At 41.9% G+C, this 13,418-nt stretch overlaps 1 protein-coding gene across 6 annotated transcripts in view; it reads right to left on the reverse strand.

The window, feature by feature from the left end:
* Nucleotides 1-13,418, reverse strand: part of ADAMTS2 (ADAM metallopeptidase with thrombospondin type 1 motif 2) — a 290,963-nt gene that overhangs the window by 82,750 nt on the left and 194,795 nt on the right. For all 6 annotated transcript variants that reach the window (XM_036313182.1, XM_036313181.1, XM_036313183.1 and 3 more), the window contains exon 6: nucleotides 11,014-11,170. In XM_036313182.1, the coding sequence (XP_036169075.1) occupies nucleotides 11,014-11,170 (157 nt within the window). The remainder of the gene's footprint in view (nucleotides 1-11,013; nucleotides 11,171-13,418) is intronic.

Raw genomic sequence — 13,418 nt, forward strand, 5'->3', positions numbered from 1 at the left:
AGAAAGGGAGAAGGAGATCAAGCCCTCAGGAATCTAACTGTGACCTCCTGGTTCATAGGTTGATGCTCAACCACTGAGCCACACCAGCTGGGCTCCTTTCACTTTTTTTTTTATCCTCATCCAAGGATATTTTTTCTATTGATTTTTAGAAAGAGTGGAAGAGAAAGGGAGAGACAGAGAGAAACATTGATGTGAGAGAGAGACACCAATTGGTTGCCTCCTGCATGCCCCTACCAGGGCCAGGATACTGCAACCGAGATATGTGCCCTTGACTGGAATCGAACCGAGGACCCTTCAGTCCGCAGGCCAACACTCTATCCACTGAACCAAACCATCTAGGGCTTCTTTCATATTTTTAAATGAAGGATGAGGTCACTTAATATAAAAGCTTCCTCTTCTATGGGACAGTTTCCTCTCCTGTGGAACAGTTCTGCTTCCCATTAGCGCTCTTGCCTGGACAACAAGACTGACAGAGTGCTCTATTAGTCAGCTGTAGACCTTGAAGGGGTGAGAGCAACCCTTTGATCTGTGCTGAATGGGCTGGAGTCACATTCCCTGTTCCAACCTGCGTCCCATTGTGGTGCTGAAAGGGAGCCACTCTAGTGTCAGAGATAGTTTATTAACATAAATGAATCTTAGCCTGACCAGCATCACTGGAGAAGTCTCCCTAGTAATGCAAATATGGGCAAGTGGTCAGCACAGAGAGTGGAATGAGAAGCAGAGAAGTGCATGTAATAATTCAGGGAAGAAAGTGGTGAGAGGAATAAGTATAAATATGCTTGTGTTTATAAGAAGGATTACTGGAATGATCAACCAGAAACTAATAAAAATGACTATCCATAGAGGATGAGGTGGGTGAAAGGAGTCCACTCCTCTGAATAATTATCCTATATAATAAAAGCCTAATATGCTAAGTGTCTGGTCAACTGGTCGGTCATTCAACCAATCAAAGTGTAATATGCTAGTGATATGCTAAGGCCGCTCAACCACTTGCTATGATGTGCACTGACCACCAGGGGCCAGACAGTCTACCGGTTGAGCAGTCGCTATGACATGCACTGACCACCAGGAAACAGACTCTCTGACCAGTAGGTTAGCTTGTTGCTGGGGCCTGGACACGCCCTGGAGCCCTCCTGCGGTCCCTCGCTGGATGGCTAACCTCCTGCATCCCTCCCTGGCCCCGACCATGCTCCAGTGGGGTCCCTTGACCTGGCCTGTGCCCTCTTGTAATCCGGGACCCCTTGGGGATGTTGGAGAGCCAGTTTTGGCCTGATCCTGCAGGCCAGGACAAGGGACCCCACTGGTGCACAAATTTATGCACTGGGCCTCTAGTTTCTATATAGATTGCTCAAGTTCTTTCTTTTGAAGTGCAACAAATGTCCATAAAAATGCACAAGTAATAAGGATACAACTAGAGAATTATCACAAAGTGATCACACCCACATGGACACCTACCTGGTCATGAAATAAAACTGTACTTACAATGCAGAAGCCCCTTCTTGGGACTCCCCTCCTTCCCTAACTTTTAACAACACAGATCAGTTTTGCTCACTTACAAAGCCGAAGTAAATGGAATCCTAAGTATATATTCTTCTCTGTCAAGCTTTTCACTCAGCATTCCATGTGTGAGATTCATCTCCAGTGTGGTATGTACCTGTAGTTCTGATTACTGTGTTAATATATCTTCATCTGCTCCCTGTTGATGGATTTAAGTAACTCTGTGTTTAAGAATTATTGTAAGTAATGCTGCCCTGAATGTTCCTGCATCATCTTTCGGTGCACATGTGTGTGCACTTCTGGTGGGAGCATATCTGGGAGTGTCACTGCAGGGTGGGTTTTTGTTCAGCTTTAAATAATACTGCTGAACAGTTTTCCAAAGTAGCTGTACCAATTTATATTCCTACCAGAGGAGTATGAAAATGCATATCCCCATCCTCAGCAAGATGAGGGGTTTTCAGTCTTTTTTATTTTAGCCATTCTATTAGGCGTGGTCTGGATTTTGATTGTGGTTTTGATTGAATTTCCCTAATGTTAACTGAGGCTGAACATCTTTTCATATATTTATGAATCATTCATGTTCTGTTAAGAGCCTGAGAAAGTCTCTTGCCAATGTTCCACTAGGTTGTTTGATTATTATTATCATTGACATTGTCTTATTGATTTGTCAGAGTTCATATATTTCAGATATAAGTTCTTTATTAGATACAGGATATGTATTATGAATATTTTCCCTCAATAGATTAATGATGTCATTTTTTTAGTGTAGAGATTCATTTGTATTTTATTTATTTATTTAATTTTTATTTAATTTTTATTCTTGAACGCACACATGGACTGGAATTCGTACATTCCATTCATAACTTTCTTGCCAGCAGGAGAAGAGAGGACAAAGCCAGAGAGTTAGTGACTAAAAGTGAAGAAGAAAGAGTCTGCTTGTAGCTGTGACTTCCAATGGCCAGATGCATGAGCACATGAGCAATTCACCCAGCAGCCTGGTGGCTGTCTGCATAGGACTGGGGTGATGCCAGAGCCTTGAGGTTGCTCCCTCTCACAGGAGACCTTTATGGTTGTGTGTGGCTGGAAAAGGTGCCATGGAGCAGTGAGAGTCAGAGACAGCCAGGGTATCTTTGGGCAACAGAAGCACCCCATAGGTTGCTTGTGTAGTAGGTTTTTAATTTTTTTTTAAAATTTTATTTATTATTATTTTTTTATTGTTTAAAGTATTACATATAGTATTACATATGTCTCTTTTTCCTCCCATTGACTTCCCCCCAGTCACCTCCACCTCCCAGCACATGCCCTCACCCCCTTAGTGTCTGTGTCCATTAGTTATGCTTATGTGCATGCATACAAGTCCTTTGGTTGATCTCTAAATCCCCGCCCGCACCTTCCCACTGAAGTTTGAAAGTCTGTTCAATGCTTCTCTGTCTCTGTATCTATTTTTGTTCATCAGTTTATGATGTTCATTATATTCTGCAAATGAATGAGATCATGTGATATTTATCTTTCTCTGACTGGCTTATTTTGCTTAGCATAATGCTCTCCAGGTCCATCCATGCTGTTGGGAATGGTAAAAGTTCTTTCTTTTTAACAGCAGCATAGTATTCCATTGTGTAGATGTACCATAGTTTTTTTTAATACAAAGGTGAAATTTTATTTTGCCAAACTAACACATATCAATAACTACTTGGTTTTTTATTTCATTATATATTTATTTTTATGTTTTAATTTTTTTAATTAAATCTTTATTGTTCAGATTATTACAGTTGTCCCTCTTTCCCCTCCCCCCCCATAGCTCCCCTCCACCTGGTTCCCACCCCACCCTCTGCCCTTACCCCCCCTCCACTGTCCTCATCCATAGGTGTACGATTTTTGTCAAGTCTCTTCCTGCAGCCCCACACCCCTTTCCCCCGAGAATTGTCAGTCCACTCCCTTTCTATACCCCTGATTCTATTATATTCACCAGTTTATTCTGTTCATCAGATTTTTTATTCACTTGATTTTTAGATTCACTTGTTGATAGATATGTATTTGTTGTTCATAATTTGTATCTTTACCTTTTTCTTCTTCTTCCTCTTCTTAAAGAACACCTTTCAGCATTTCATATAATATTGGTTTGGTGGTGATGAACTCCTTTAGCTTTTTCTTATCTGTGAAGCTCTTTATCTGACCTTCAATTCTGAATGATAGCTTTGCTGGGTAAAGTAATCTTGGTTGTAGGTTCTTGGTATTCATCACTTTGAATATTTCTTGCCACTCCCTTCTGGCCTACATAGTTTCTGTTGAGAAATCAGCTGACAGTCGTATGGGTACTCCCTTGTAGGTAACTGACTGTTTTTCTCTTGCTGCTTTTAAGATTCTCTCTTTGTCTTTTGCTCTTGGCATTTTAATTATGATGTGTCTTGGTGTGGTCCTCTTTGGATTCCTTTTGTTTGAGTCTCTCTGCACTTCCTGGACTTGTAAGTCTATTTCTTTCACCAGGTAGGGGAAGTTTTCTGTCATTATTTCTTAGCCCCATAATTCAGATGTTGATACGCTTGAAGTTGTCCCAGAGGCTCCTTACACTATCTTCATATTCTTGGATTCTTTTTTCTTTTTGCTTTTCTAGTTGGGTGTTTTTTGCTTCTTCGTATTTCAAATCTTTGACCTGATTCTTGCGATCCTCTAGTCTGCTGTTGGATCTCTGTATAATATTCTTTATTTCAGTCAGTGTATGCCTAATTTCTAGTTGGTCCTTGTTCATATCCTCGAGGGTCTCACTAGATTTATCGAGGGTCTCACTAAATTTATCGGCGGTTTCTAGAAAATTCTTGAAAAACCTTATAACCGTGGTTTTGAACTCTATATCCAGTAGTTTGCTTTCCTCCATTTCTGTCATTTGTGACCTGTTTCTTTGTCTCTGCATTTTGGCTGCTTCCCTGTGTTGATAGAGTGGCTTTCTGTGCTAGGTGTCCTATAGGGCCCAGTGGCTCAGCCTCTCCAATTACCTGAGGTGGACACTCTTGGTGCACCCCTTTGTGGGCTTTGTGCACAGTACTGTTGTAATTAAGCCTTGATTGTTGTAGGTATCACTGGGAGGAATTGACCTCCAGGCCAATTGGCTGTGTGAATCAGCTGTGTCTATGGTAGAAGAACTTCTGTGCTGGAGACACCCTTATGGGGCAAGACTTGCTTCAGTGGGGCTTTGGTGCTCAACTGAGTCTGCCCCTGAGTCTGTCCCTTATGGATCTGAGGAGTTGTAATCTGGATGGTCCCACTCTGACCACTGGGTACACTGGCACTTGGATCTCTAAGGAGGTGCTAATTTAGCCTCTGCCTGAGGCTACCCAGCAAGAGTTACGGAGAGATCTGCAGATTCCTCTTCTTTGTTTGGGGTTTGGAGGTGCCCAGATGAGGCCCAGCTGTGAAGCAATACAAGCCGCTGTGGGGCCTTGAGCCTTCTTTTGTATGTTCTGGGTGTCTCTGACCCAGCTGCAGTTTGTTAGGTAATTTTAGGTTGCAAAGGGCCAGGCCATTCATATGCAAAAGCCTCTGCACACAGCTTGGGTGGGGCGGGGTCTCAGGGAATCAATAGGGCAGAGCAAACAGCTATGGTTGATCCTCAGTCCTGCCCTAAGAGGTCCTGGGTCTCAGTGTCCTGTGGTAATCGCTGCAAGCACCTCTGAGAGAAAGCTGTCCTCGAGTTCCCCTGGATGCCAGACAGTCCAATTTCTCCCCGTATGAGTCTGTGTCCCCAGAGACTCACCCAGAACTGGAGTTCAGAAAAAAAAAACCGCGTCCCCAGTTGACAGCCCTTTCTGCGTGCACCTCCGTACCTCTGCACTTTATTTCCGCACCTCCTCTGAATCTCAGTGTGCTTTTCCCTTTCCTTCCAGTTGTAGAATTTCCACTCTGCCAGCCTTCCTGTGGTTGTGGATGATGTCCATTTTGTCTTTTAGTTGTATTTTTGAAGTGGTTGTACGAGGCAGCAATTTCCGGTGTTTACCTATGCCGCCATCTTGGTTTCTCTCGTACCACAGTTTTTTAATCCACTCATCTACTGATGGGCACTTAGGTTGTTTCCAAATCTTAGCTATTGTAAATTGTGCTGCTATGAACATACGGGTGCATATGTCCTTTCTGATTGGTGTTTCTGATCTCTTGGGATATATTCCTAGAAGTGGGATTACTGGGTCAAGTGGAAGTTCCATTTTTAGTTTTTTTTAAGGAACCTCCATACTGTTTTCCACCATGGCTGCACCATTCTGAATTCCCACCAGCTTTGCAAGAGGGTTCCTTTTTCTCTGCTTCCTCACCAGCACTTGCCATTTATTGATTTGTTGATGACAGCCATTCTGAAGGTGTGAGATGGTATCTCATTGTCATTTTGATTTGCATCTCTTGGATGATTAGTGACTTAGAGCATGTTTTCATATATCTCTTGCCCTTCTGTATGTAAACTTTTGCAAGGTGTCTATTTACATCCTTTGCCCATTTTTTGATTGGATTGTTTATCTTCGTTTCGGTAAGATGTATGAGTTACCTATGAATTTTGGAGATTATAACATTGGCAAATGTGTTTTTCCATGCAGTGGGCTTTCTTGTTCTTTTGTTGATTGTTTCTTTTGCTGTGCAGAAGCTTTCTATTTTGATGTAGTCCCATTTGTTTATTTTCTCCTTAGTTTCCATTATCATAGGAGCTGTATCGGTAAACTATCGCTATGACATACGTCTGATATTTTGCTGCCTGTGGATGCTCCTAAGATTTTATGGTTTCCCATCTTACATTTAAGTCCTTTATCCATTTTGAATTTATTTTTGTGTATGGTGTAAGTTGGTGGTCTAGTTTCATTTTTTTTTTGCAAGTATGTGTCCAATTTTCCCAACACCATTTATTGAAGAGTCTTTCTTGACTGCATTGTATGCTCTTGCCTCCTTTGTCAAATATTAATTGAGCATAATGGCTGGGGTCAATTTCTGGGATCTCTGTTTTGTTCTATTGGTCTATATGCCCGTTCTTATGGCAGTACAAGGCAGTTTTGAGAACAGTGGCTTTGTAATATAGCTTAATATCTGGTATTGTGATCCCTCCAACTTTGTTCTTCTTTCTCAAGATTGCTGTGACTATTTGGGGTCTTTTAAAAAAAATTCCATATGAACTTTTGGAGAGTTCATTCTAGGTCTGTGAAATATTCCATTGGCATCTTAATGGGTATTGCACTGAATCTATAGATTGCTTTGGGTAGTGTGGACATTTTAATGATGTTGATTCTATCAATCCATGAACACGGTATATTCTTCCATTTGTCTATATCTTCCTCTATCTCTTTTTTCAATTTCCTGTAGTTTTCTGAGTACAGGTCTTTTACTTCCTTAGTTAAGTTTATTCCTAGGTATCTTTAATGATATCTTTAATGAACTAAAGTTTTTAATGTTAATGTGGTACTAGTTATATATTCCATTGTGTTTGGTGCTTTTTTATCTCTTTTTAAAGAAATCTGCTCTTACTCCAAAAATATGGAAATATTCTATATTATTTTCTATAAGTATTATTATTTCACCTTTCATATGTAGATCTAAAATCCACTAAGATCTAGAATATCCACAAATATGATGTTTGTATACAAAGAAGGTGTGTCAGCTTAATTTTTCCTCCAATTTGGATAGTCAATTGACCTAATACCATTTGTTAAAAGACCATCATTCTCATCTACCTTGCAGTGCCACCTTTGCAATAAAGCAAGTGTTTGTGCTTAAGTTCAACTCTCCACTCTGTTCTGTTCTAATGACATATTTGTCAATCCTTGCATCAAACTTACAGTCTTTAACTAATTTATTCTTATAAGTATTGAGTACTTTGATCATCTTCTTCAATTGTTCTCGACCCACTGCATTTCTGTATGAACACAAGAATCAACTTTTCAATACCCTCAAAATATCCTGCTGGAACTGAGCACAGCAGCATCAACCTATAGAGCAATTTGGAGAAATTCATATCTGTACAATAGTGAGTCTCCCCATCCATAAGCACGGTATACCCCTTTATTGATTTAATCTTTTATAATATCTGTCAACATGTCTTTCAGTTTTATGGTCGAGGTCTTGGACATATTTTCTTAAGACATAATCCTAGGTATTTGCTGCTTTTATTCTATTGTAAGTGGTACTAACTTTTAATTTGTTTGTTGTTAGAATACAGACATTCAATTGATTTTTATATAGTGACACTAGAGGCCCGGTGCACGAAATTTGTGCACGGGGGTGTGTGTCACTCAGCCCAGCCTGCACCCTCTCCAATCTGGGACCCCTCTGGGATCGGGCCTAAATGGGCAGTCGGACATCCCTCTCACAATCCAGGACTGCAGGCTCCCAACTGCTCACCTGTCTGCCTGATTGCCCCTAACTGCTTCTGCCTGCCAGCCTGATCACCCCCTAACCACTCCCCTGCCAGCCTGATAGATGCCTACCTGCTCCCCTTCCAGCCCAATTGCCGCTAACTGCCCTCCCCTGCTGGACTGGTTGCCCCCAACTGCCCTCCCTTGCCGGCCTGGTCAGCCTTAACTTCCCTCCCTTGCTGGCCCAATTGCCCCTAACTGGCCTCCCCTGCAGGCCCGATTGCCTCTAACTGGCCTCCCCTGTTGGCCTGGTCACCCCCAACTGCTTTCCCCTGCTGGCCATCTTGGGTTGACCATCTTGTGTCCATATGGGGGCAGCCATCTTTGACCACATGGGGCGGCCATCTTGTGTGTTGGAGTGATGGTCAATTTGCATATTACTCTTTTATTAGATAGGATGTTACAAAAATTAGTTAATAATTTTAATAATTTATTTGTATATTCTTTTGGAATTTCTGTGCACACAAGTATATTATTTTCAAATAAGAGTCTGTGATTTTTTTCCTTTCTGACACTGATATTTTTATTTTTTTCATTGTCTTATTTCAGTGCTTTGGACCTCCACTACAACGTTGAAGAAAAGTGGTGATAGCAGGCATTCTTGACCTTTCTCAATCTAGGAAAAATGTTTTCAACATGTCACCATTATATATGATGCTTATTATAATTTTTTTTTGAGGGGGGAATATCCATTACCACATTAAGAAAGTTCTTCTAGTCCTAATTCAAAAGGACATTTGATCATAAATGGATCTTTATTTTTGTCAAATACTTTTTCTGGATCAATTGAGATTATCCTATAAATTTTTCTCCTTTATTCTGTTAATGTGATAAATTACAATGATTGATTTTCAAATGTTAAACCAACATTACATTTCTAGAATACATTGAAATTTGTAACATACAACTTTTTTAAAATATAGCACCAAATTTGTTTTGCTAATATTTTGTTTGAGATTTTGTATCTATATTCATGAGAGAGACTGACCTATACTTTTGTTCTTAGAATGTCCTTAGATTTTGGTTTCAGTGTTAGCAGGCCTCCTAGAAGTTGGAACAATGCACCTTCTTTTTTCATTGTGTGGGAGTTTGTATATGATTGGTATGATTCTTCATTAGAACTTATAAAGAATTCTTGGGTCAAGCTATCAAATCCAGGAGTTAACATCTTTAATTGACATGAGTATTCATATTTTCTATTTTTTTTCTCAGATTTTTTTTGTCAAGTAATTTGTACCATTTATCTAAATTGACAAATTTATTGATACAAAGCTGTTCAAAATACCTTCTCATTATCTTTTTAAAGTAAAATTTATAATGCTGTCCTTTTACATTTGTGATTTTAGTAAATTTTAATTTTTTTCTTTTTAAAAATTAGTATTGATAAAGGCTCTTCTGTTTTTTTTTTAAATAAGAATTTTTTCCCTTTATTGAATAAGATATTACAAATGTGTCCTTATCCCCCCAATGTCCCCTCATCCCCCCAATCCTGCCCTCACCCTCACCCCCTGTTGTCCACATCCATCACTTATGCTTATATGCATGCATACAAGTCCTTTGGTTGATCTCTCCCCCTTACCCCCACTCTCCCCAGCTTTCCCTCCAAGTTTTGAGCATCTGATCGATGCTTCTCTTTCTCTACATCTGTTTTGGTTCATTGGTTTACGTTGTTCATTATAATCCACAAATAAGTGAGAGCATGTGATATTTATCTTTCTCTGACTGGCTTATTTCACTTAGCATAATGCTCTCCAGCTCCATCCATGCTGTTGCAAATGGTAGGAGTTCCTTCCTTTTTACAGCAGCATAGTATTCCATTGTGTAGATGTGCCAAAGTTTTTTAATCCATTCATCTGCTGATGGGCACTTAGGCTGATTCCAAATCTTAGCTATTGTAAATTGTGCTGCTGTGAACATAGGGGTGCATATATCCTTTCTGATTGGTGTTTCTGGTTTCTTGGGATGTATTCCTAGAAGTGGGATCACTGGGTCAAATGGAAGTCCCATTTTTAATTTTTTGAGGAAACTCCATACTGTTCTCCACAGTGGCTGCAAGGGCTCGTCTGTTTTAATCCATGCTTTTCAAAGAAGCAAATTTTGGTTTTATTTATTTTCTCTACTGCACTATTGTTTTTAATTTTAACTCTTTATAATTTGTGGAGTTTAGCTTGATGTTCTTTTTCAAATTTCTTGATATAAATATTTCTATGATTAATTTTTCAGCCTTTTTCTTCTAATAAACTCCTTAAGGCTACAAACATCAATCTAATAATTGTTAGTTACATCCACAAGTTTTCATGTCAGATTGTCATTACCATTCAGTTTAAAAATATATTCTAATTTCTACCGTTACTTCTTTGAACTATGAATTATTTATGAGTATGTTATTTAATTTCCAGGCATGCATAAGTTTTCAAGTTATCTTTCTTTTCCAGTCTCATCAGGGAACATATTCTGTGTGATTTCGATCTTTTGCATTTTGTTGAGACTGTCCTATGACCCAGCATAGCCTGTTTGGATCTGTTTTCATGTGTGCTCATACAGATTGGGTATTCTCAAGTAGTTTGGTGCAGTTTTCTATATATATATCAACTAGGTCCACTTTTTTAATTCAAATCTTCTGTATCCTTAGTAATTTTCTTATCTGTTGTTTTTTCTATTACTAAGTAAAATACATTAAAATCTTTGACTATGATGGTAGACTTGTCAATTTCTTCTTTTAGATCTGTCAGTTTTACATAGTTTGAATTTTAAAGTAAAATCTGTAAAATTGCAATGGTTGAAATCTTATTCAAAAAATTTTTTTTTTAAATGGGGGCAACCAACAACTCTGAAACTCAGTCTCAGATCCTACCTGATGTCTCAGGTGCCAGCCCTAGACTCTGCCCACTTCACCAACTCTGATCTTCAGTGTTTCCCCTGGGCATGAGGTTTCCTGGGGGGAAATGGCAGAGGCCCTGGTGGTTTTTGAGAGCCAGGGCTCATCAGCCCTGACCTATGTTCTTCTAGGGAAGAAGTGGCCACAGCCCCCTGCCCTGACACCCTTTCCTGGCCTGGCCAAGGCTTCCAGGACCCCTGTAGGGCCAGTGGCTCATACTCAGCCTCCTTCCTTTCTGAACCATTGTACGAGAAACCTCACCTTGCATGCCTGAAGGCCCAAAGTCTTGCCGTGTGAGGAAGATGGCGTGATCATGGTATTCATCGTGGTCTGTGTCCGGCTTCTGCTGGAGGTAAGCCCACCGGCAGACATTCTCCAGGCTTTGAGAAGGGTTTCCAATCTCAATAAGGCTCATGGACTGTAGGGAAGGAGAGATGAAAGAGGGGTTAGTGTTTTGTGGACTAACTGGGGGGCTGGGAAGGCCATAGTGTTGACAGACTCCTTCCATTGGGGGTCTGGTCCAGGTGGCACAGTGGTCCCTGCCCAGTCCTCTCAGGACTTGCTTTCCACTTGATTCAATTCTTGGCTCCCCAGTGAGTTTCCACACAAAGTCACTGTGCAGTTTTCAGGTGAGATGTGAGTTTTCAGGGCCTCAAATAGGTCCATTCAGCCCACCCCATTTACAGAGCTCCCTGCATTCTATCAGGCACGAACTGTGTGCAGGCCTTGGACAGGAGGTCAACTTGGGAAGGGTTCAGGGTAGGGGGGAAAGGAATTCCAATGTGGTGTGCCAGCCCATAGAAGGGGAGAGAACCCTATGTTTGAAGACATTTACAGAAAATGACACAATAGAGGGGGAAAGCTACAGCAGATTACAGCAAAGGAGCCCCATAAAGAACAGGGGCACAGAGCCGATTCCCTTAGGAGCCACAGAGAAGAGCAGTCACATGCCGTTTATGTGGTGCCCATGGCTAGCCACACTCTGCACGGTGGCATTGCCATTCAGGCTTCACAGTCAGCCTGAGAAGAGGAAACTGCGGCTGGGAGAAGTCAAGTAACTTCCCTCAGGTCACACAGCTAGAAAGCAGAGTTGAGATCCCAACCCAGGAAGCCTAAATCCAAAGTCTGTGTTCAATCCCCTGGCCTAGACTGCTTCCCTAAGAAAAATGCACAGCCTCTCAGAAGGGAGGCTACTACAGGCAGCATGCTGCCCTTGCTCTCTCAGTCCTCATGGCATTTCCGTTTCTGCTTCCACCACACACTCCCATCACCACAGTGCTTTCCTCCAAGAGAAGAGTCCTGGACATGTTCTTTTCCTCTTCTTTTTAAAAAAGATTTGTTGATTGATTTTAGAGAGAGGGAAGGGGGAAGAGGGAGAGAGAAACGTTGGTTTGTTGTTCCACTTATTTATGCATTCATTGGTTGCTTCTTATATGTGCGCTGGCCATGTATCAAACCCACAACCTTGGCGTCCTGGGACAAAGTTCTAACCAAGTGAGCTATTTGGCCAGGGCTGCTTCATCTCTCTTTAAATACATCTGTCTGTAAAGTAGAGTGATATGCACTCCTTGCTGGACATGTGCTGGCATTCTGTTTCTTTTCTCCCATAAATATGTCCATCAAGCATAGCCACACATCTCTCCTTGTGTGGATGAGGCCTAGGGTATTGCTGATAAGTCAGGATGTTTCACAGAAGAAAGAACAATCCAGGGCCAGGGAGGGGCTGGTCATTGCCAGGAATCTCATGTGTCATCTAAGTCAGTGACTTACAAGATGGCAGAACAGTTCCCAGGTCCCATGCACAGAGCCAAATGTGCCTGGAGATGAAACTGTTATAAAAAGCTATATTAGATCCTAGTGAAGTAAGTCACTGACCGGAGTAGTGCAAGAACAAGAAGGAAGTTTTCTGGCAATGGGGTCTTTGCGGGAGGCATGGGGGGAGGACCGAAAACTAGCAGGGTAGGTATGGGGTTTGCAGTGCCGAGGGACACAGTAATGGGATGGTCTTTTTGGGCCCAGCTTGCTCGCTCAGGAGGAGCTTTATTTTGTGGAGCTCTCCCACTTCTCGGGAGGCAGCTTATGGGTGATCAGTCCAGGTGCTCTGTCCACTCCTTCTCAGAGCTGGCCTGAGACTCAAGTTAGGTCAGTGGAGCAGAGGTTCAAAAGGCTCAAGTAGCTTTGCCTAGCCTGGTGGCAGTCCCCAAACAAAAACCCATGAGATCCTGCCTCCTGTAGCCCAGGCCCTACTTTTCTTTGACCTACTTGTCCCACTTCCGGAACACCACTCCCTGATCTTCTCACATGCTTCAAAGGCTCCTCACAGAGGTGTCCAGAGACAGGGGGCAGCCGGGCAGGCCTGGGGCCCAGGAGGGAGGTCTAAACTACATGGGTCACTTGGGCTATAGTGCCCCGACCCAACCTTCTTCAAGTTCTTCTGCGACCTGCTTGCGCCCATGCAGCCCTCAGATGGGCCACCCTCTCTGGGGTACCTCAGGTCCTGCCATTCTGTGCCCTTGCCAGGTATCACAGCATATGAGCAGTGGCTCTCCTCTGAGCCAGGATAGGAGACTCATCTATTTCTCCTTCAGAAATGACAGAGAGGCTGAGGGATCTGCTTGTGGCAGCTGCATTTATCTTTGCCCAATGGCCTCTGTCTTCTGGCTGCT

Source organism: Myotis myotis, unplaced genomic scaffold (genome assembly GCF_014108235.1).
Source record: "Myotis myotis isolate mMyoMyo1 unplaced genomic scaffold, mMyoMyo1.p scaffold_m19_p_6, whole genome shotgun sequence".
Lineage (NCBI taxonomy): Eukaryota > Metazoa > Chordata > Mammalia > Chiroptera > Vespertilionidae > Myotis > Myotis myotis.